At 42.5% G+C, this 23,692-nt stretch overlaps 1 protein-coding gene across 1 annotated transcript; it reads right to left on the bottom strand.

Moving 5' to 3' along the window:
* Positions 1-23,312, bottom strand: SLC10A1 (solute carrier family 10 member 1). The gene is made up of 5 exons (XM_003924480.4): positions 22,799-23,312; positions 10,395-10,605; positions 4,535-4,713; positions 2,567-2,763; positions 1-516 (listed from the first exon to the last, which is right to left on the bottom strand). The coding sequence occupies exons 1-5, from the start codon at positions 23,152-23,154 to the stop codon at positions 410-412; spliced, it is 1,050 nt and encodes a 349-aa protein (XP_003924529.1). The 5' UTR covers positions 23,155-23,312; the 3' UTR covers positions 1-409.
* Positions 23,313-23,692: the final 380 nt, after the last annotated feature.

Raw genomic sequence — 23,692 nt, 5'->3', positions numbered from 1 at the left:
TTCTACAGTATTTTTGAGCATTTATTTCTCTTTTGGGTCACAAAACTTCAAATGGGATTTGGGTATTTGAATAATGGATAAAACACATAGATTGGTTAGTTCAGAAATTTAGCGACTTAAGATACTTATCAGGCACTGTTACAGAGATCCTGGCAAGAAGCAGATTGGGTTTCTGGTTTCACAGATTGACAGTCACTGAACAAGTCTTTAGCAAATTCCAAGTTGGGGATAGGTGAGGCTTCTTGGGTAGACACTGTGTGTTCCGGCCAAGGCTTGATGATTCCGATAGATGTACTAGAAATGCTGGAGAGACTCAGGCAAGACTAGAGTTTTTGCTGCTCTCTGTAGTTTACCAGACTGGCTTTTGGAATTTGCTTTGGGACCAGAATCCAGGCCGCCGTAGGAGGGGCTAGGCTTTGCAAGGGGAGCACTCCTTCCCTTTGTAGGTGCCATTTCCCACAGCTCCTGGAGTAGTTTCTTCACTTGTGGCAGCTGTGTAGATAATTTTCGTTTTATCTGTAAAATTAAAAAGGGCCATAGGTGTAGAGAGAGAACAAGGGGAGTAAAACAATGAAACTTGTTTAATCTGGAAAATAATATCAACTGAGACTTAAGATGTGCTGTGTATATAGTTTCCATCTCTGCTGTCTCTTCCATGATTTAAATTCATTTTCCCCTCAATCTCTGTAATGGTGGTAGTAGTAATAAAAGTCCTAATGAATTAGACTGTTGAGTCTTCATCATTTCACCTCTAACTTCTTTGTACATACAGTAAAACAGCAGGGGAGATGGGTTTATGTTTGCAGGGACTGTGTTGCATTCAGGGAATAAGGAGGCAGGGAGGAAAGATCTTTGAGAAAGTCTAACCAAGAGAGTTTCCAGTTCTTTTCACCAACTCTGTTCTGCTTTTTTTCTTGCCCACAGTGTAGGTGGTGATGCAAATTTGAAGATAGCTTTGATTCCCACACCTTTCTGTACAGATGGGAGAATTCTCTGTACACAGTTCTCCCATCTGTATAGAAAGGTGCAAGAATCAAAAGTATAAAAACTTGACAGATTTTTCGCCCTGAGAATAGCTTCTTGGGGCCATTAGGTCCAAAGAAATAAGTTGTTTTGATTGAGTGTTTCCATTGGGATCTTCTGAAATGCATTGTGTGGAAAGTTTTTTGTAAGCCTTGAGAGCTAAAGATCCATAGAATGTTGTCCTTTGAGGTCATTCCAGGCCCTTCTGGTTCTAAAACCTCAAATCTGCGAACTTGGTTGATCTAGAAACTTTCGTGGACTTTTTGTGAGAAGGCAGCAAATCTGTTGAGTTCCTCTCAGATAAGCATCAGACTAGATCAGGCATCCCCAAACTTTTTACACAGGGGGCCGGTTCACTGTCCCTCAGACCTTTGGAGGACCGCCACATACTGTGCTCCTCTCACTGACCACCAATGAAAGAGGTGCCCCTTCCTGAAGTGCGGCGGGGGGCCGGATAAATGGCCTCAGGGGGCCGTAGTTTGGGGACGCCTGGACTAGATTCTTAAAACTCCACTGTAGCTTTGAACCAAAGCTTCTAAAATGGTTCTAGAGTATGGTCAGCCTTTACTTGTTTAGTTTTGGCTGGCAACCTAATTACATCTTAGTTAACTGCAAAGGGAGAGAGAATCAGTATTTGCTAGTATAATGTGACAAATTCAAACAGGGAAAGTTGTGTATTTCTCCTACGGTTTAAATCACAGTCCCTAGGATCTAGAAAAACTTTTGAAGGGGACTTCAATTCGTGGACATGAAGGGGCAGTTGAAGGATTTGGGTAAGTAGTTAGGGATAATACACTAATGTTTAGAGTTATAAAATAATGAAATGTGTTATAAAGTAGGTTTGAGTGTCTTTTTTTAAATTGGTGTTAAAGTGCACTTTGAGGAAGGCACTGTGGTCTCTGGTCTGTCTTGAGGTTCGATTATATTTTGAAAGGCAATGCTCTGAGCATTTTAGAGAAGAGATGCTTTATTACCCCGTGGTAAGAATAAAGTACAAATCATACTAATCAAGTTTATTGTGGAGGTAGTTACTGTTTAACGCTATGCTTAAGTTTCCTTTACTGTGTAACTAGGGTTGAGAAATCATCTTTATTGCTTTCATATGTTTTTCCTCATATGGGGGTGCCAGTGGTGCTTGGTTCTGATCTGGTTCCAGGAAATGAAAACCTGGCTCTGAGAAACTGAAACTTCCCCAACTCTTGTGAATAGTGGCCTTTCACACAACTAGTAATCTCAGTTGTCCAAGGCAGTTCTGTCCTGTGATGTCTCCCCACTGACACAAAGCAGCCCAAATTGCTTCAGTTTTATGAGGTAAACTGCATCCACAATTTTGTTCTTCCAGCCCGAAGGAAGAAATGGCGTGCAGTTGTTGAAGTAGACTTGGATCTTTAAAGCCTCTTGCATGCTTCTTGGGGCTACCTGGTTCTTAGTGACTTAAGAATTAAAGCCCTATCTAAAAAGTCCCTAATAGAAACTTGGCTTGTTGGTAGGCTCAGGTCCAATATTGGAGCAGAACTTGAAGTGGGGACAATTCAGTACTCACCCTTGGGAGTCTTGAATTTCTCATAGCACCTAAACATGGCAATAAGGAGAAGCCCTTCTCCAAGCTGGAAAATCATGTAGAGAAGGGGAAAGAAGAAAAGTGGTCCAATGACTTCGGGGGGAAAGGCCACATTGAGGATGGTGGAACAGAGTTGGATGTTTTGGCATCCGGTCTCCATGCTGACAGTACGCCTGCACCTGTGTTGGTGAAGAAAGCCCCAAATGCGCTCAGAAGGAACTAGAGGAAGCAACTTTGCTTGTGCGCTACCCCACCCCCAGCCCAGATACTCTAGGATTCACTGAACACTCCAGCATAAGAAGGTGGAAGGGAGCCAGGTGTGTGGAATGCACATCGGTTCTGAAAAAAGTAGACCCAGTTGACACCAATCCAGCCCTGTGAGGGGATGGTGGCTCGTACCCAGGCAGCTTTTGTGAGAGGTTTTTTTGAGTAGCTTAGAAATCTATGATTTGTTTGTGTAGAGTTGCTGAATTAGAATTTGTAGAAATGTCTGGCTACTGAGAGATGAAAGAAAGCCAGTATCTATTAATTGGTTTGTTATATTGGGCTCATAGGACAATTACATTTTTAATATATATTAGAAAAAGTTTGTCTGAAATGTCTGGGACCTTGTCCTGTTTTCCAAGTTTCTGGCTTACGTATCTTTAAAACATGTAATGATTAAAGATAAAAGCAAAACCTGATTCAGTTCCATTGTCTATCTTTGAAACACATTTTCTTGGTTTTGTTTTACATTTTGTGGATTAAAGGGTGAGATGTTTACGTGTAATGAATACATATGTAATTCATTGCATTGCAGCTTACTGTGTTAAAATAGTTATCTACTAGAAAAAAACCCGAGAGACATAGCACATTTATTACGGTGGAGACTACTGTAGTGGCATATGGTTCTGTGGCCAGTTATGGTCTGCATCACCCTCTTTGTTTTGGTGAAAGCGAACATCACCAAGTGGTCATTGACAGCCTTTTGACTCACTATATCATCATATTTTACATCCTGCGGTAATTTGTTGTTTAACATGTCTTTAAAAATGGATAATTACTTTTAAAATTATATTTTTAAAATCTTTTTTTTTTTTTAAAAATGGGGTGCTACTAATGTTTAGATTTCTGCTTAAGCACTTGTCTACTGTGGCTAAAAAGAAGAAAAGTCCTCATACTACTATGTTAGGTTGTCTGATGGTCATGTACCATGCCCTCAAACTGTTCCTACAGAGGAGCAGCTGTTTGTGAATTGGATTACGTTAGTCAAGGTTCACAGCTGCTTAGCTCTGAGTGTCACCCCGTGGTGTCTGTGTTGGGACTGAAGCCTAGGCAGAAGAGGAGAAGGGGGCAAGGAGGAGGAGCATTATCAACACCTGTCACGATGACACGAAATTACCCCAGGGACACTACCAAGGAGTTCGTCAGCAGACAGAATCTAGATGCTACTTTGCTGTTGCTATTGGTGTTTGGATGCCTTTGGCGTCTGCATTCTTAACCCATTCAGTCCTTCCTTCAATTATTTTTAGGTCGAAAGTCTATTGTCCGGTTGCTGCATTTGAACATATAGCTAGGGAAATGCCTTGTGCAGATTTCAGGTGCTAGCTGCTTTTCCTGAAAGACTAGGACAAGAATGAAGCCCATGGGAGAGTGGGACCTAAAATACCTATTGCCAGGTGTGCAGTGGTTCACACCTGTAATCCCAGCACTCTGGAAGGCTGAGAGGCAGGCAGATCACTTGAGCTCATTAGTTCAAAACTAGCCTGGGTGACATGACAAAATCCCATTTCTAGACAAATGAGTTGGGCATGGTGGCTTGTGCCTATAGTCTCAGTTACTTGCGGGGGCTGAGGCAGGAGGATCACTTAAGCGCAGGAGGTCGAGGCTGCAGGGAGCCGAGAATGTGCCACTGCCCTCTAGCCTGGGCAACAGAGTGAGACAGTGTCAAAAAAATTCAGTAATACCTACCGTCCATTGAGGCAGAAGAGAGCAGAGAGAACATAACCCAGCAGAAAACCAATAAAAGGCATCAGGGAGGAGGTTGTCACCAAGAGTGGTGTCATGGCAAACAAGATGCTCTTGCCCACGTTGATGGCAGAGAGGACTATGACGGTCACACTGCACAAGAGAATGATGATCATCCCTCCCTGGGAATAAAGATAAGGCAATTAGAAGGGTTGGGGATATGGAGGAACAGAGAGGTGGGGAAGCACAGGTAGAAATTGGAGGTGGAAAACATTGCACTAAAAAATTCGAAGTGGAAGGGAATGTGAAAGATCTTTATTTTGTCTTTTTGGATTCCTGTTTTAAAAAAGTTATTTTTTTAAATTAATATTAGAGACAGGGTCTCGCTATATTGCTCAGTCTGGTCTTAAACTCCTAGACTCTAGTACTACTCTCACCTTGGCACCCCCCACTCCAAAGTGCTAGGATTACAGGTGTGAGCCACTGCACCCAGCCCATCTTTTTATTACAATTTATCCTGTCTATAGGATAATCTTAACATTTAAAGTGGTAAAATACATATAGCAAAGTTTGCCAGTTTAATCACTTTGAGTGTACAGTTCAGTGGTTTTAAGTACGTTTGTAATGTCCTAATGACATTTTAACATTTTTATTGCCCAGATTTCAGCTGCACAGCTTTGTGTTCTGTTTTTAATCCTTTTTGCAACTGATGTGATCATATAGAACATCACCTATACCAATTAGTGGTCCTATCCCAGCATGGGAAGGACTTTCACACCTCTTCAATAACCATGTGCTTCAAGTTTTATTAAAAGATGTATTAGGTAATGAACTCAGTTTACCCTTGCATTTTTAGTTGATTTCCCCTTTTGGATTTCTGTCTTTTGAATTTGTCCTCTACCCAAGGATCAGAGTGTAATGATAATGTAGGAGATACTATGCTACAGGAATTGTCCACAAATCCAGAAGCCCTCTTCCTCTGTATAGGCATTCACTCTCATTCTCTCACTCACGTTCTCCAGTTCTTGGGGTCTGCAGAATGGTGACTATGAGCACAGACTTTGATATGATCCAGGTGGGAAAGCCGACTCTGCTAATCTCCAGGTGTGTAAGCTTTGGAGATTCATGCAACCTGAGGGAGGTTGAGGGCATAGGACCTGGCATATAAGAACTCACTAAACTAACTCCTATTACTACTCAAAGGAGAGGAAATTAACATTCTAGAGTTTTCTGTCACTCCCACTGCTGCTATCTCTGGAAATTTATCTTGTCTACAATTCCTGCTGAGACAGGCGGTCTTGGGTAGTTGCTTCTTTATAGGCCGCCATGTTTTGTACCACCTGACTTCATTGCCCTGCTCACAACTGGAATGAGTGCCCATTTATGGGCAGCCAATCCATTGGCTTGCCAGTGACACATGAGATGACATGTCCACAGTCAACCCACAAAGGTGGCCTGTGCAGGCTGATGAGTGGTAAAAATAATCATATGTCTCATCTAGGAAGTTTACAGGATTACAGAGAGGAAAGCAATAGCAGGGACAAGTGTTAAAACACAGAAGCCTGGGAGCAATAAAAGCCACAAGTTGGCAGAAGTTGTAAGACAAAGGAGAGTCAGGGGTCAGTTCATCAGTAGCAGCAGGTATGGAAAAGCATGAGTCGAGTGTTGAGTCAGTGAAATGGTGGGATTAAAGAATGGTGGATGGCTGATCATGAAAGTGGCTCCTGGCCATGTCATGCTCAGATTCATCAGTCTTCTAACCACATAACCTTTGGAGAAACCCTTGCATGGGTAATTTAAAAATTACTTGAATTGCTTTTCAAAATGAGCATCCCTGAAATTGTATCTTGGCATATTAAATGTGACCTTCCACCAGTGAATGTAACTGGTTGAACCCAGTGTGAGCAGATAGCTGCTGCCAGAGCTAGTTATTGAAAGTTGGGTTATTTGGATTTGCAAGGTCCTTGGAGGGTTAAGTGTGCAAAGAGGGTAGGTCAATCATTTGTTCATTTCCAGTTTGGTGCTCGCTATATTATTTATGGGATAGGGTGATGAGGCATGAGCCTAGTCCTCAAAGAGCCATAGAAGCAAGGATGCCTCAGCCTTTGCAGCTTGACCCACATGTTCATCTCTGCATCCTTACAGGAGTGATTCCAGCTTTGGAATATAGGAAGATCAGCGTAGCTGTTAACTTTGTGGTTGTTTAACCCTGGAGGTTTAGTCAGGGGCAAAATGGGTCCTGGATATGCCTGGGTTTTTTAGATTGCTTTTTATATAGTCCCTTATTACTGGTCTCTGTCTTTCTGGCCAAGGTATTTCTTGGCCTTTTTAATGTTCTCTGGTCTCATTTTGACTTCATTTTCCCTGTGGCATTGAACAGTGAATGTGCAACACAACAGGAACAGAGACTAGCTGAGATAATCCTGGCTCTGCCAAGTAACTTTTCAGGGCCTCAGTTACTCTATCTGCAAATTGGTACTAAGGCAGGAGACTGAACTTCATCCTGAAGCCTTCTCCAGCTTTAAGATCTGAGCTTCTGCTTTTTGCATCCTCAGAGAAACATTTTAAAAGTTACTTTGAGGTATAAAGGAGACATGCTCTCACGTCAGTTATCATTAGTAGAGTGACTTGGTATTCTGGTCTCCAGTTTTCCCACCTATAAAATGGGCAGAGTAGCATTAAATGATAGCAGGGGTCAGTTCACATTTTAATATTCTTTATATCTTATATATATTTCTTTAAGATAGTTCGTGGGGTATATAGGATTTTTAAAAAACTAAAGCAATGTTATGCACCCCACGAACTATCTTAAAGAAATGAAATGACGCACACAATCATGTTTCTCTGTTTATGTTGTTTTTCTGCTGGTGTGTGGAAGAGAAGCAGATAGGACTTGCCCTTCATTCCTTTATTCTCAGGCATTAGCTATGGGGGCACTGTGATACGTGCTGTGGATTCAGTGTTAATTAAGACACAGCTTTATGGTCTTGCTTCTTGAGAAATGAGTGGGGAATAAAAATGAATAGGTATGGCTGGGCGCAGTGGCTCACACCTGTAATCCCAGCACTTTGGGAGGCCAAGGTGGGCAGATCATGAGGTCAGGAGTTGGAGACCAGCCTGACCGACACGGTGAAACCCCATCTCTACTAAAAATACAAAAACGAGCCTGGAATGGTCGTTCACACCTGTAATCCCAGCTACTCAGGAGGCTGAGGCAGGAGAATTGCTTGAATCCAGGAGGCAGAAGTTGCAGTGAGCCGAGATCACCCCACCGCACTCCAGCCTGGGCAACAGAGAGACTCCATCTCAAAAACAAACAAAAAAACCCCAGGTATTCTTAATGCAGAGATTGCTACAAGGGTTAGCTGGAGTGTTGGGTACTATGGGAATGAATAGGACAAGCATCCTTCTCAGGCTTAGGAGGTTCAGGAAGGCTTACTGGAGGAGACACTATTTGTTTTGAAATTTAAAGGGTGAGTGGGGTGACAATTGGGAAGAAGAGTGTTCCATGTAAAGGGAAGGTCAAGTGCAAAGAGAAAATAGCTGAGACTGGTAGATCAGTTGAGACCAACTCAAGTGCCACATTAAGGAATTTAAACTCTATCCTAGGGGAAAGGAACCAGTGAGAGGCTTTAAGCAGTGGAGTGACATGATAGAGTTTGTACTTCACATCTTCACCCTCAGGTTGAAACTGGGTTCAGGAGGTAGGATGAGAAGGCCATTTAAGTTGTCTAGTGAGAGGTAAGGATGGAAAGGAATGAATGGATTCCAGCAACAGAAGGTGGAATCAATGGTCATTGATTAGATGGATGTGGGTGGTGAGGAAGAGGAGGACATTGAGAATGATTCCCAGTTTTTGGTTGAGGCAGTTTGGCATGCAGAATGCCACTGACTGAGATAACACAAGGAGGCAGTGGTCAATTACGTCCAAGGAAGGATTGAGAAGTGTCCATTGGATTTGGCAAAGAAAGTGGAGCAGGTGGTCATCAAGATGCTGGGTGGATGGGAGACCACGGAGAAGAGAAGAGAGGGATTCAAATAATGGAAATTAATTGCTGAGGGCCTGGTCACTCGTGAGAGAGCTCTGGCGGTGGCATCGGGGAAGAGGAAGGTGTTTGAGAGGGAGGTACTGACACACACAGAGGGAGGAGTGAAGGGGACTTTTCCTGAAGCCTGGCTAGGAAGAGGGGGAGCAAAGGGAGGTGTTAGGTGGAATGGGAGGTAGATTTCACAAAAAAATTTTTGTTTTGTTTTTTGAAGATAAGAGATACGTGAGTCTGTATCAAAGCTGATTGTGAAGAACCAATACAGAGATGCTGTAGAAATTAGAGTGAGAGAGGGGAGGCTGCTGGGGCGGGGACATAATCAATAAAGGGAGGTCTCCGAGATGCAAGAGTGGAGAGGATGATGTAATCCCCATCATAGATCCCAGGGATTACATCATGCCAAGGGCACAGAAGGTAGAGCAGGTGGTCATCACAGTGCTGGTGGGAGACATGGAAAGAGGCGAGAGAGAGAGCCCGTGAATGTAGGTTATTTTGTTGAGTGCCTGCTAAGTGCCAGTCACTGTGCTAAGTGGCTTCAGTTCCTTGCCCCCATATCCTTAGGCAGTAAACATACTATCTTCTTTTCCATGACTGGCCACGGAAAAGAGGAGGGATCATTCCTTCAATGTGCTGCAGCAGGTGGGATGTGGAGCTGTAGCCATGGCACTGGGAGAGGGCCAGGGCAAAAACTCCTCTTGAGACAATGGTAGTGTGAAAATAACCCCCCCAAAAACGGAACTCTTGGCTTCTTTGTTCCAGGCCCAAAGCTGCTGCCAGACTTTGGGGTTCTCAGCACACCCTGCAGACCAGGCCAGAGGCATTGATCCAGGGGCAGAGATAGTACAGGAGGTCAAGTCCTTCCTGAGGACCAGGATGACCCCCTGGCCCTGGGGGATTAGTAGGGAGCCAAGGGGGAGGCTGGCAGGGACAGAACTCCAAGGCTGAAAATGGTGGAGAGACCATAGCTGCACTCTTAAGAGTCTGGGATTCTTCTGCATACAAGGGAGAACCTTACAACCTCTGTGGCCTTAACTCTACCTCCCACCCCATCCCTCTCCTGAAATGCTGGGAGTGGGTATACCACCTCTCTCCTCTAGCTTCTTACCACATCAGCCAAATTTGCCCTTGGTGCCCTCTGAAATCCTCTGTTCAGGCTTTTCCCCAGGTTTACCCAAATGCCTCAAGCTCTTTCTTTTTAAGAAGCCTCCTTGACCACTCCAGCCCTCACTGTTCCATCTCCTTGCCTTCTGCAAATACTTGCGTCTACATTGGAATTGGATCTTGTTTCTCTCAAGTGTTACTTCACTTTCTTTTTTTTTTTTTCTTTTTCTTTCTTGACACAGTCTTACTCTATGGCCCAGGCTGGAGTGCAGTGGCATGATCTCAGCTCACTGCAACCTCTGCCTCCCTGGTTTATGTGATTCTGCTGTCTCAGCCTCCAGAGAAGCTGGGATTACAGACATTCACTACTATGTCTGGCTAATTTTTTTTTTTTTTTTTGTATTTTTGGTAGAGACAGGGTTTCACCGTGTTGGCCAGACTGGTCTCAAACTCCTGACCTCAAGTGGTCCACCCACCTCAGCCTCCCAAAGAGCTGGGATTGCAGGTGTGAGCCACCATGCTGACCTCGTGTGTTACTTCACTTTCTGCAAATATCAAACTCTGGCGACAGTGAAACTCCTCAGAGTGCATAGCATAAAACTTAGCATCTAGGAGGAGCATATATATGTTTATTATTAATACAATGATTATGCCTTATAGTTGTCTATGGTGTTTTTACTCTTTTGCCCTAACTTGCCAAGCCCCCAGGTTCTTACCTTGACAACATATCGCACATATTGTGGCCGTTTGGATTTGAGGACGATCCCTATGGTGCAAGGAATGAGAACCAGGATCAGTGATATCATGATGCCTCCATAGGGCACCTTGTCCTTCAGGTCCCCATCATAAATCCCCCTGGAGTAGATGTACAGGAGGAGAGGCATCATGCCAAGGGCACAGAAGGTGGAGCAGGTGGTCATTACAATGCTGGTGGGAGACATGGGAAGAGGAGAGAGAGAAAGCCCATGAATACAGACTTATTTTGTTGAGTGCCTGCTAAGTGCCAGTCACTGTGCTAAGTTCTTTACAACATAACTAGAGTTCCTTTCCCCCATATCCTTAGGCAGTAAGCATACTATCTTCTTTTCGCTGACAAGGAGGCTGGAGACTAGAAGAGTTGTGTCCTGCTCAGAATCACCTAAGGTAGTAAGTGGCTGAGGAAGGATTTGAACTTAGGCTGGTTCAACTGCTTCAGCCCCTGTGTGATTCATTGTGGAAGGAGCCATTCTGATCCCCTTCTCTATAACAGAACTCCTTTTGCGTAGAGCACCTGCCCCATCCCCGCCCATTTTGTAGAAAGCTAACTGTGTGATCCCATTACTCTGGTCATTAGCCCCTTGAACCATGGAATAGCACTTGACCCACAGTTACTAAACGTCTGGTTTAGAGCCTAGGGAATGGCTGGTTGTAGTGGCTTTGTCCAGTGGAGACAATAGCAATTGCTATTGTCTCCACTGGACAAAGCGAATCTGAGTGGGGAATCTGAGTGTGAGACACAGTGACAGGGCACTTGGCCTTTGGGAATGGGTGGCGTGGAGTGATGGTCAGGCAGAAGCCAAACCCTACTAAGAAAAAATCAATAAACAGATACCATGATTAAAAGGACTGTAAAATAAATAGTGAAGCAGTAAGAAACAGAGTAATTGAAGGACCATAGTGGTGGAGTAGAAGAGAAGGCAGCAACAGTTACCCGTGTTGAGTAAATGACAGGGTAACCTGGTCAGGCTTGCTTTGCATCTTGGATAATATTCCAGTCCCCTACTCTGTTGTTCTCATGTTCTTCATTTTCTGGTTCCTCCTGATATTATTTAAAATAAATTGAGAGTGAGACTTATAGCCTGAATAATATATCCCTCCAGCGCTAATATATATCCTACTTCTCCAATTTCCTTTTCCATTTGGAATCTTACATATGTTAGTCCGAGGACCCTGTCTAGGGAGAGGCCCTCCAGTAGGGTCAACTGAGAAGGAAGCTGATAGGGCATCTCCTTGGATTTATGGATGTTCACATTAACAATATATGACTCTGACTTCCAATCCAGTGGGAAGGTGGTTGGGAGGTGAGGGCTTGGCAAGACCCTAGGAAAACCACACTAAGGGTGTCCCTCCTCCTCCCCACAGCCCTACCCTCCATCTACACTTCTTTCATTATTTACATAACGATGGAATCTGGCTTGAATATGCATCAAGAGTAGCCTAGATCAAAGGTATTAGAGTGTAGTCATCAAGAACAATAGGTAGACATGTCACAAGGGATAAGAGCTGTTAGAGGTGAGGAGAGGCCCTCAAAGAAAATTGTGAAGTAGATAATAGGAACTCCCCTACCCCCAGGAACATTTAAAGACACACTTGAGCTTGTAAGAAAGTAAGGGAGGCTGGCAAAGTGGCTCATGCCTATAATTCCAGCATTTGGGGAGGCCAAGGAGGGAGGATTGCTTGAAGCCAGGAGTTTGAGACCGGCCTGGGCAACAAAGTAAGACCCCTGTTTCTACACACAAACAAAAAAACACACAAATAAAAATGAGCCAGGTGTGGTGGTGTGCACCAGTAGGCCCAACTACTTAGGAGGCTGAGGCAGGAGGATGGCTTGAATCCAGAAGGTTGAGGCTACAGTGAGCTATGTAAGTGCCATTCTACTCCAGCGTAGGTGACAGAGTGAGATACTGTCCAAAAAAAAGAAAAAAAAAGTGCCCACGAACAAGAAACAAATGCAAAGTAGTGGCGGAGCTCAAGCTGAAGCTTCACTGTTTAGAGGGGTTAGAGGGGAGTGGAGTGTTAGTCTTGGCACTCTGGAGGCTTTAATGCCCAAGGGAGCAACCAGAATTGAGGTCTTAGAGTTGGGATGGGAGGGTCGTTGAAACTGAGCAACCAGTAATAAAAGAATAATGGTGGGGAGGGGGACTTTCTAATTAGATCATCAATGAAATCATAGTGGAAAAAGTATTTAGAATGAAAAAATAATAAAATACATATTTGAAAAACAGGGAGGGGGGACTTTGGATTAGGCAATGGTTTCTTAGATATGACACCTAAAGCACAAACAGCCAAAGAAATAACAGACAAATCAGACTTCATTAATATTAAGAACTTGTGATTCAAAGGACACCATCAAGAAAGTGAAAAGGCAGTCCAGAGAACGAGAGAAAATATTTACAAGTCATGTGTCTGATAAGGGTCTAGTATTCAGAATACATGAAGAACTCTTATAATGCAATAATAAAAAACAAATTAAAAATGGGCAAAGGATTTGAATGAGATATTTCCCCATAGAAGATATACAAATGACCAATGAGCACATGAAAAGATGCTCAATATCATTACTTATTAGGAAAATGCAAATCAAAACCACAATGCAATACTGCTTTATACCTACTAGCATGGCTATAATTAAAACGATGGGCAATTACAAGTGTTGGAGAGTATGTGGAAAATTTGGAATCTTCCTACACTGCTGGTGGGACTGTAAAATGGTGCTTTGGAAAATAGTTTGGCAGTTTCTCAAAAATTTAAACAAAAAATCATCATATAATCCAGCAATTCAACTCAGGTATATATTCCAAGGGAATGGAAAGGATGTTTACACAAAAACTTGCCTATGAACTTTCAAAGAGATTATTCATACTAGGCAACAAGTAGAAAAAACCCATATGTCCATCAGCTGAATGAATCGATGAACAAAATTTATTATATCCATATGATGGGATATTATTCAATTACAAAAAAAGGAAGTATCGTGACATGCTATGAATGAATGAACCTTGAAAATATTATGCTAACTGAAAGAAATCTAGACACAAAAGATCACATATTGAATGCATATGAGATAAAAATATTCAAATCCTTTGCTCATTTTTAATTTTTTTATTATTGCATTATAAGAGTTCTTCATGTATTCTGAATACTAGACCCTTATCAGATATATGACTTGCAAATGGTTTTCCATTTATGTGAAAACCATGGAGACAGAAAGTAGATTAGTGGTTGTCAAGGGTTGGAAGGGGAGAGAGAAATGGGGACTCCTGCTAAATGGGATAGAGTTCCTATTTGGGGTGTTGAAAATGTTCTGCAATTAGATAATGGTGATAGTTTCACAGCCTTGGAAATGTGATAAAAACCAAGACAGATCAGGGAAAAGAGAGATGGCACAAATTGATGATGTTAGAGTGAAAAAGGGAACATAATTACAGAGACAATGAAGAGTTTAAAAAGTCATAAAAGAAACTAGGGACATTTTCATACTTTAATTTTCAATTATATATATATATATATATATATATATATTTTTTCTTTTGTTTGTACAAACTTTGAGAAATGGCATTACATTTTCAACTTATATTAAGGGGACAATTTCATGGAAAATATAGCCTACAAACCAAGTCAATATGAAGCCAAAATCTGATTCACCTTAGAATCATTAAAGACATTTAATAAACAGTTCAAAACCGATCTTCTAGAAACTTACATGATTTATACTGTCTTACAGTAGCGTTCTACTAAACATGCAAAGTGGAGATTGTTACAATATTATACAAATCTGTCCAGAGAATATGAAAAGGGGACACATGCCTCAATTTATTGTATAAGGTTAATATCTTGGAACTAAAGCTGGAGAATGATATTTTGAGAAAGGAAAATTGGGGGCCACTCTTATTTATGAACATAGAAGAAAAATCATAAAATATATTTTAAAAAAGGAATACAATGAACAAGATAAGTAAGAATGATTTAACATTAATCTATTAGTATATATATTACTACATGATTAGATTAATGAAATGATATAATTTTGTAGATATAGAAAAGTCATTCAACAAAATTTAATGTTCTCACCTAATAAAAATTTAGTACACTAGCAACAAAATGAAAATTCCTTACCTTGAAAGAAAATTTATTAAACATCTATATTAAACGTTAAACTTAATTTTAAAAAATTAGAGTTTTCTTTAACAAGAGAAATAAAAGCAAAGATAGTCATTATTATTGCCTCTTCTGTAAATTATACTATATATAGGCCCTAATAAGCACAGCAAAACAAGAAATAGAAAAAATATAGGAATGGGAAAATAAGAAACAAAATTTCCTTGTTTTGCCAAAGATAGGATTGTCCATAGAGGAAATGTAAGTGATTTTCCATTAAAACTGTAAGTAGGAGAATGTATGAGGTTCTAAATACATTAGCATCAGTCACTCAATCAGTTGGGTTTGATATACTAGAAACTAATTTTTTTTTTTTAAAAAGACATCATTTATAATATTCACAAAAACTAGAAAATATTTATAAATCTAAACCAGACACATGTAAGATCTTTATGAAAGAAATTATGAACCTTTATAGAAAGGTATTAAAAAAGGCCTAAGTAAAAGAAAAGCTATACCATATTCATAGATGGGAAGCTTCAATATTATAAAGATGGTCTCTCAATTTGTTTATAAATGTAATGCACATTTAATTAAAATTCCAGACGTATAATTTTTTTGTAGACTTGAAAGCTGACACTAAAATTCAAGTGAAAGAGTAAAAGGCTAAGAATTGCTAACATGATTTTCAAGTACAAGGTGGGGAGACTTAGTTTTCAGATACCAAGACTTACAAAATCGTAATTAAGAAAGTGCGGAACTGGTACAAGGATAGCCACATAGACCCAAAGAAGAGAAGAGAGATCCCAGACACAAATGAGAGAGATGACATTACAAATGACTGGAGAAAAATTCACTTAACATGGCTGGGAATCTTCTGTCTATATGGAAAAGATAAAGTTAGTTCACACCATACATAAAAATAAGTACTTCCATGTGAATCAAACATTTAAAACTTTTCAAAGAAAATATAGGGGAATGTCTTTGTAACTTTGTAGGCAATAAAAAAATTTTTTTTTTTTGAAATGGGGTCTTGCTCTGTTCCCCAGGCTAGAGTGCAGTGGCATGATTTTGGCTCCCTTCAACCTCCACTTCCTGGGTTCAAGCAATTTTCATGCCTCAGCCTCCTGAGTATCTGGGATTACAGGTGCACATCACCATGGCTGGCTAATTCTTTTGTATTTTTAGTAGAGACAGGGTTTTGACATGTTGGCCAGTCTTGTAGATAGCAAAGGATTTCTTAACCCCCTGGAGAGAGATCCAAAATGGCCGATCACTAGCAGCTCAGGATTGTAGCTCCCAGAGAAAGCGCACAGAAAGAGAGAATGCCACACTTTCAGATGAATTTTAGTTGCCCACAGACTAGGAGATTCCCAGCGGAGGAGCCCCAAGGGTTGCCAGTGCGACTCTTGTGGCCGGTGTGGCATTTTTGCTGGCACTTTGGCACAGTGGTTCTTCATGCAGAGTAAACGGGACTGGGTCCCCTTTTGATCAATGTTTGGAGCTCTGGGAAGGCAGAGTCACCCACTTACCTGATTGAGAAAGGGATTCAAGAAGGAAGTCAGACCAGAGATTCCCGAGCAGAAAAGCATCACGAATCTTAATGCCGCTGTTTTAGCCAGCGCAGTAGGTTGCTCAGATTTCGGCACTGGGAATCAACAAGTTGGATGTCCACTCAGAGACCTAATTTGAAAGTTGGCAATCACAAAGACGATAGGTGGATAAACTCACAATGATGGGAAAAAACCAGCGTAAAAAGGTTGAGAATACCCAGAATCAGAATGCCTCTCCTTCTACAGGGGATCAGGGTTCCTCATCATCAAGAGAACAAGGCCCGATGGAGAAGGAGTGCATTCCATTAACAGATTTAGGCTTCAGAAGGTGGATAATAAGGAACTTTTGTGAGTTAAAAGAACATGTTCTAACCCAGTGTAAAGAAACTAAGAACTTTGAAAAAAGGTTTGATGAAATGCTAATGAGAATAGACAATTTAGAAACAAAAATAAGTGAATTAATGGAACTGAAGAATAATAGAGAACTTTGCGAAGTATGCACAGGTTTTAATGGTCGAATCGATCAAGTAGAAGAAAGGATATCAGAGGTCAAAGACCTACTTAATGAAATGAAACGAGAAGACAAGATTCGAGAAGAAAGGGTAAAAAGAAATGAGCAAAGTCTCCAAGAAATATGGGACTATGTGAAAAGACCTAATTTACGACTGATAGGTGTACCTGAAGGTCATGAAGAGAATGAATCCAAGCTGGAAAATATTCTTTAGGATATTATTCAGGAAAACTTTCCTAACCTAGTAAGGCAGGACAATACTCAACTCCAGGTAATTCAGAGAACACCACAAAGATATTCCTCAAGTAGAGCAACTCTAAGACACGCAATCACTAGATTCACTAGGGTTGAAATAAAGGAGAAAATTCTGAGGGCAGCTAGAGAGAAAGGTCAGGTTACCCATAAAGGGAAGCCTATCAGACTTACAAAAGTCCTCTCAGCAGAAATCCTACAATCTAGAAGAGAGTGGGGGTCAATATTCAATATAGTCAAAGAAAAGAATTTTCAACCCAGAATCTCATATCCAGCCAAACTAAGCTTCATAAATGAAGGAAAAATAAAATTTTTCACAAACAAACAAGCACTCAAAGATTTCATCACCACCAGGCCTGCTTTACAAGAGCTTCTGAAAAAAGCACTACAAACAGAAAGGAACAAATAGTATCAGTCATCCCCCAAATTTACAAAACGTAAAGAGTATCTCCACAATGAAGAATTTACATAAACAAATGGGCAGAATAGCCAGCTAGCATTAAATTACAATATTGAGCTCAAAAATATTAATATTAATCCTAAATTTAAATGGATTCAATGCCCCAATTAAAGACATAGACTGGCAAATTGGAAAAAAAAAAGTTAAAATCTATTGGTACGTTGTATCCAGATCTAACTCACAACGACACAAAAAGACTCAAAATAAAGGGATAGAGGAAGATTTACCAATTAAATGGAGAGCAAAAACAAACAAACAAAACAGCAGTTGTAACTTTTGTCTCCGACAAAATAGACTTTAATAGTAGCAAAGACCGAAAGAAACAAAGAAGGACATCACATAATGGTAAAAGGATCATGCAACAACAGGAGTTAATGATCATAAATATATACGTACCCAATATAGGAGTTCCCAGAGACATAAGAAAAGTTCTTATTGACTTATAAAGAGACTTGGACTCCCGCACAATAATAGCGGGAGATTCTGACATCACATTGTTAATATTAGATAGAAAATTAATAGGGACATCTATGATTTGAATTTAGACCTGGAATAAGTAAACGGAGTGAATATTTATAGAATCCTCCACCCCAGGTCTACAGAACATACATTTTTCTCAGTATCATATTACACCTATTCTGAAAGTGACCACATAATTGGAAGTAAATTACTCTTCAGTATTTGCATAGCATCTCACAGACTTAAATGAAATATTGGTTGGCTGTTTGTTTGTTATTTTCTTCCCTTATTCCTTCCTGTCTTTGTTGTTAAGTACAATTATTGGCATAAAAGAGGTTTTTAATACTTTTTTAAGATTGCATTCCAGCCTGGGCAATAGAGCAAGAATCCTGTTCTCTCTCCCCCTTTTTCTTTCTCCTTCTTTCTTCTTTCAAAAAAAAAAAAAAAAACAAAAAACCCTAAAAAACATAAACCAGAAAGGGAAAATATTGGCAAATATGACTAAATTAACACAAGCAGTCTATATTTAGAAGACATTATTATCAAAGTGTAAAGACCAGCTCCAAACTGTGAATAGACTGTTGCAACATACATAAACAACCCTTAGCTTTACAAATTAATTTTCAAAACCCACCCAAACCACAATCCCATAGAAAACCAGGCAAAAGACCCAACATTTCCAGAAGAGGACACACAAATGGCCAACACACAGATGAAAATGTGGTAGACCTCCCATGAAATCAGATTTAAAACTATCGTGATCTGCTTCACTGTTTTCATTTAGAAAAAAATTTAAAAATCTGACAATTCCAATATTAGATGAAGGCATGGAGAAACAGGGATCTTCAGACACTGCTTGGGGAAGAAGTGTGATGTGAACAACAACCTCAGAGACTAGTTAAAGATGTGGGACTCCCATAACCCAGCAGTCCTGCTTTAATTACATATGCCCTCGTAAGTGGGCACAGGGACATGCACAAGTTTGTTCACAGAAGCAAGGCAAATCTCTGACAACAGGAGAATGGATAAATGTAAGCAAACTATACAGCAGTTCAGATACATGAGATAGCTGTTTTTTTTTTACGTGACTATTTCTCAAAAAAAAAAAAAAAGCAAGCTGTTAGGTGATGTGGATAGTATAATACTGTTTGTACAAAATTAAAAGATGTAAATCCCACAGTCTATCTTGTTTATGAACATGTACATATGTGGTAATAGTTGAAAAGGGTCAGTGGAAATGCTGAACACCAAATTCCCGGGGGGTGCTCCCTTTGGCATGTGGTAGAGGGCAATGAGATTGGGAACGGGAATACAGGGGGTTTCAAGGCTCGCTATTGATCTCCTCTTAGAGAAAAGTCAAACACAACTTGTGTGTTTGTTTTGGTGTCCTAGAGCAGAGGAATCATGCTTACTTTGGCTTGGTGTGTCAGGAGTTTTGGAGTTTGGACTTGGTGTGCCTTGTCAGCTTGGGTATGCAGGAACCATGTTCCCCGACCCCCAGGTATTTCCTCCACTTGCACAGTGCTGGGGACAGGTCAGGGACATCCATCTCCTGCTGGCATCTGTGACTGTTGTGATCCTTGGTTTACCCCAAGGGACAAGGATGGACAGTGACTTTTACACACTCTAGATCCCTGCGATTGTAGGCCTGGCTGCCTTTCACAGGGAAAGGGGGACATTTGTTTTTTATTTTTCCTCTCCTGCTTAAGTTTTAAGAACACAGCATAGACCCTGCTTTTGGACATCTGTATACCCCATTTAAGGGACTGGTTCGAGCATCCATCAGTGCACAGATTGGGGGCAGGACTGAGGGAGCTGTGAGGAGCCCCAACAAAGTCTCTCTGAAGTGGGAAATTTCTGGGGACCCCAGTGGCTTCCATCTTGTCCTGGTTAAGCTTTCTACATCATGGCTGGGAGACCTGTGGAAGTGCCTGGGTTGTGTCCAAGCCGATTGTCCCCGTGGCCATTGGCTCTGGGCTCTGCTGTGAGTCCAATGGTGGTAGGGGGAGCGGATGAACTTGGGGCAGCAAGGGTGGTCAAAGGAGGCCGGTTCCTGCTGGCATAGCACTCTCTCCTCTGTGCCGGACAACAATGCTCACTTCAACTGTGAGGGTATTTTCTTTCGCCTGTTTGTCACCTACATTTTTTGAAACTTGTCTAGTGGCCTTCCTTGAGGAGGGAGCTGCCGGGCCTGACTGTGTTGAGGGGTCTGCCTGGTGGCCTGGCTTAGACCAGCTCCAGCTATAGGCCAGAGTGGAGGGAGACACAGTTTCCCACAAACTATGAGAAACCTCTGGCAGGTTTCAGACCTCAGCCTCTTCAGGTGTAAAATGGAATCTGTGTCTTACAATTCCTCCCAGCTCTAAATGGGATATAGAGGATTGTGCTTACCTTAAACTGGGGCCTTTGAGCTATAGCTGGCCCTTTGACATGTATTGTTTGGTTTGCACATTAAAAAACATTGAGTGAGTTGCTGGTTTCACATAAAATAGAGATTCTACCTTCTCTTGAAAAGTGGGAAGCTGTGGCTCCCACACGATACTTGCTGCTGAGACTTGTGGTGTCTGCCCATGTCTTTGAGGCTGTCTGACCATTTTGTTTTTTTATGGAAATGCTGACCTGGAAGATGTTTCAGTAAAAGCGCAGGTTCTGGAGCCACCCAGACCTGGTGCCAATGTATTTGACCTCTCTAATACTCAGTTTCCTTACCTCTAAATGCTTCTCGTTACATGCTGCCCCGAGGGTGCTGTAGGAGGGTCACATACACTTATACAAGTAAGGTGTTTAGCAGTGTGCCTGGCTACTTCCTATAATCACTGTGGTTATCATAATGCACGTCACAAATTGTCCCAAACTGGAGTGGGATTTGAAGTCTGGCTGCACATGAAGGTAGATGACCAGATTCCCATTCTGATAGTAGGATCTGAGGTATGGTTTAACGTGCATAGGAGGGTTTGTTTGCGGGAAGGAGCTTTATGACAGAAAATGGCTGTCCCAGCAGAGATTATCTCTTGTGGGGGTCTAGGTAAAAATGATGGTCGTCAGGGGTCCAGACAAAGAGACTGGGCCAGAGAGCATGAGGGGTCACGTTCTTGAGTCATCAGAGGCTCAGCCCGGTTGGGGCTTAGAGCCGCGGCAATGCAAGCATTGTGGCAGAGGCCTAAATAGTGGCCACTGGCGACGGGACTGGGACACCTGGCCACTCAAACTTAAAAACACTGTTGCCTCCCACCCCCCAGCTCTGCTTCCTCCGCAGAAACACGAAGCCCTCAGAGTACCTCTTCCCAAGCCCCGACTTCCTGCATCCCTTGCACACCAAAATTCATATATGCTCTAGGTTTCTTGGGACACATAGGCTGCTATGAGCCTTGTCCATAAGCCAGATCCAAGACCGAGGGCTTGCTTTGTAGTGGAGAGGATGTGGATTAGACAGCGGGAAGCATTTTCTCACAGTGAGATGACTGAACATCGAAATACCTTTCCGAGGATGATGGCACAAGCTGAATGCCCTTTTTGTGTCTTTCTTCCCATCAACTACTTCAGTGAGGGCTAAATTATATGGGAAAAGAACCCAGAGCTCAGATGGCAGATCCTGTTAAACCCCAACTCTCATTCACATTCACTCTTGCTTATTTTTTTATTTGAGAGAGAGACAGGATCTCACTCTGTTGCCCAGGCTGGAGTGCACTGGTGCAACCATGGCTCACTGCAGCCTTGAACTCCTAGGATCAAAGATCCTCCCACCTCAGCCTTCCAAGTAGCTGGGACTACAGGCATGTGCCACTATGCCTGGCTAATTAAAAAATTTTTTTTTTTTTTTTTTGGTAGACACAGTCTTACTATGATGATCAGGCTGGTCTTAAACTCCTGGTCTCAAGTGATCCTCCTGCCTTGGCCTCCCAGAGTGCTGGAATTACAGGTATCAGCCACCATGCCCAGTCATTCTCACTTTTTTCATTAAAAAATAAAATCTGTCCCAGTGTCATTTTGCATCACTAGGAGGGGCTTTTTGACTTTTAGTTTTCCTAGGAAAGTTTGCTAGGGGTAGGGTGCTGACAGACAAGCAGATGGACTTTCTGGATTCTGCTCCCATACCTGGCACTGAATAATGTCTCCATGGAGGACTAAACCAGAGGGGACTGGCTTGAGACTGAGGTTTTGCAAAAAGCAAGAGCTTCTGCTAGTGAGTTTACTTCAGCCTCTGCACAGGCTGCTGGAGCTGGAGCAGGTCTGAAGTGGCTCAGTCAGATGTTCAAGACTAGAGTCCCTCTGTTTGGAAGGATGGGCATCAACCAGCCCCTGAGTGCTGGGTCTCCAGGAGTGAGCCCTTGCTAATTTCTGCTTATAATGCCTTGGGCAGGGGGTTGGGGGTTGCTGCTGTCTTCCTCTTATCAGTGTGGCTAAGATAGGGTTGGCATATCCTGAGTGGGTGCTGGGAAACTCTCGGATCTCCCTGGTTGTGTCTTTGCATGGAAATGTCACTGCATCTGATGGGGAGTGAGGGACTTTAAAGAGAGGACATCTCAGATGACCAGTAATTGGGAGGACCTTTTGGAAATTCTTGTCTGCTTTGCAGGAATTTGAGGTGCTCATTTGGTTCCGAGTCACCTTGATCTCCCTGGTGATGTTTGGCACCAATCACATTGCCTCTTAAATCTCTGGTCTCAAAGCAGACAACTTGTCCACTGTTGTAGGTGGATGCAGCTCTCTCGGAGGTTCCTTTGGCTTAAATCAATGCTCCTTTAAGACAATCCTTAAGACACCTCTGAAAGCAAGGAGATCACCCCAAGATTCCTGAACCAGTATGATCCCTTTGGCTTGGTGCTTAAACCAAGACGTATCCCAGTTCCTACCCCCATCTCAGCATAAGCTCTTGGCAATAAATGCCAGCCTCCCCCTGCCCTGCCCTAGCCTCCACCCAGCCTGCATTCACTCCTTTTCCTGGCTTTAGCCCAGCTCTTCCCCTCAACTGTGACATCTCTACTGTGGCTCCTGTCCCGGGCTGTTCCCTCCTCACTCCCGGCTTACCTGAGGTTCATGTCTCCCTTCATGGCCAGACTGAAGACATTGGACAGGTTCCCTCCAGGTGAGCAGCCACAGACGAGGATGGCCAGTGCCTCAATTTTGTTCAGCTGGAAGACCTTGCCCAGCACAAAGGCTGTGAGGGGCATGATACCATACTGTGCCACCAGGGCAATGGCTAACCCTTTCGGCTTCCAGAAGTGAGCCTTGATCTTACTGAACTCCATGGTGCAGCCCAGTGAGAGCATGATGAAGAACAACATGAACACCAGGATGATGCTCAGTGCCAGATCCGTGGGGCGCTTGCCAAAGTTGGGTGGCAGGGTGAAGTTGAATGTGGCGGACACATTGTGGGCATCCATCCTCCTGTGGGGCCGCGGAAGACCACTCCTCCTTCTCCAGCTGACTCTGTTTCTTGTGCAGTTCTTGCTGGATACCTTCTTTAATCACCTCTCAGGACAGAGAGTTTCTGGACAAAAGCTCTGGGCAAATAGAAGCGTTATGCAATTAGCTGAGCTATTTCTCTGGCTGTGGCCCCAAAGAGGAACAGCCCAGAATTTTATCTGCCTGCCCTACCTCTCCCAAGCTGCTTGGCCTCTGCTGACTTCCTGGGTGCTACTCTCTCGTCCCTTGTCACTTTACTGCTTCTGGGCTTATTTCTCCCCTTTGCCCTCCACTGAGTGTGCCTCATAGGCATTGGGTTTCTGGGGACCTGCCCAGGGCCCACCTGAATCCAGGTCCAGTCCATCTTCCCTGCAGCTGCTTGATTTTTAGTTCCCAGCTCAGCCTTGATTTTTCAGTTTCTTGATTGGGAGAATCATTTGCTCCCAGAACCCATGAAAGTGAAAGGAGCCGAGTGTTGCCTTTGGTTCCTGGATATAGGTAGCATAGCTCAAGGGG

Source organism: Saimiri boliviensis, chromosome 2 (assembly GCF_048565385.1).
Source record: "Saimiri boliviensis isolate mSaiBol1 chromosome 2, mSaiBol1.pri, whole genome shotgun sequence".
NCBI classification, from domain to species: Eukaryota; Metazoa; Chordata; class Mammalia; order Primates; family Cebidae; genus Saimiri; species Saimiri boliviensis.
This window is presented reverse-complemented; position numbering and strand designations above follow the sequence as displayed.

What these genes read in the sequence shown, in the direction of transcription:
- SLC10A1 (XM_003924480.4), bottom strand. Translation starts at nt 23,154, where the DNA reads ATGGATGCCCACAATGTGTCCGCCACATTCAACTTCACCCTGCCACCC. An exon ending in ATGTGCGATATGTTGTCAAG is followed by an intron (nt 4,714 to 10,394) that starts GTAAGAACCTGG and finishes CTTTATTCCCAG; the next exon opens with GGAGGGATGATCATCATTCT. An exon ending in GAAATTCAAGACTCCCAAGG is followed by an intron (nt 517 to 2,566) that starts GTGAGTACTGAA and finishes TTAATTTTACAG; the next exon opens with ATAAAACGAAAATTATCTAC.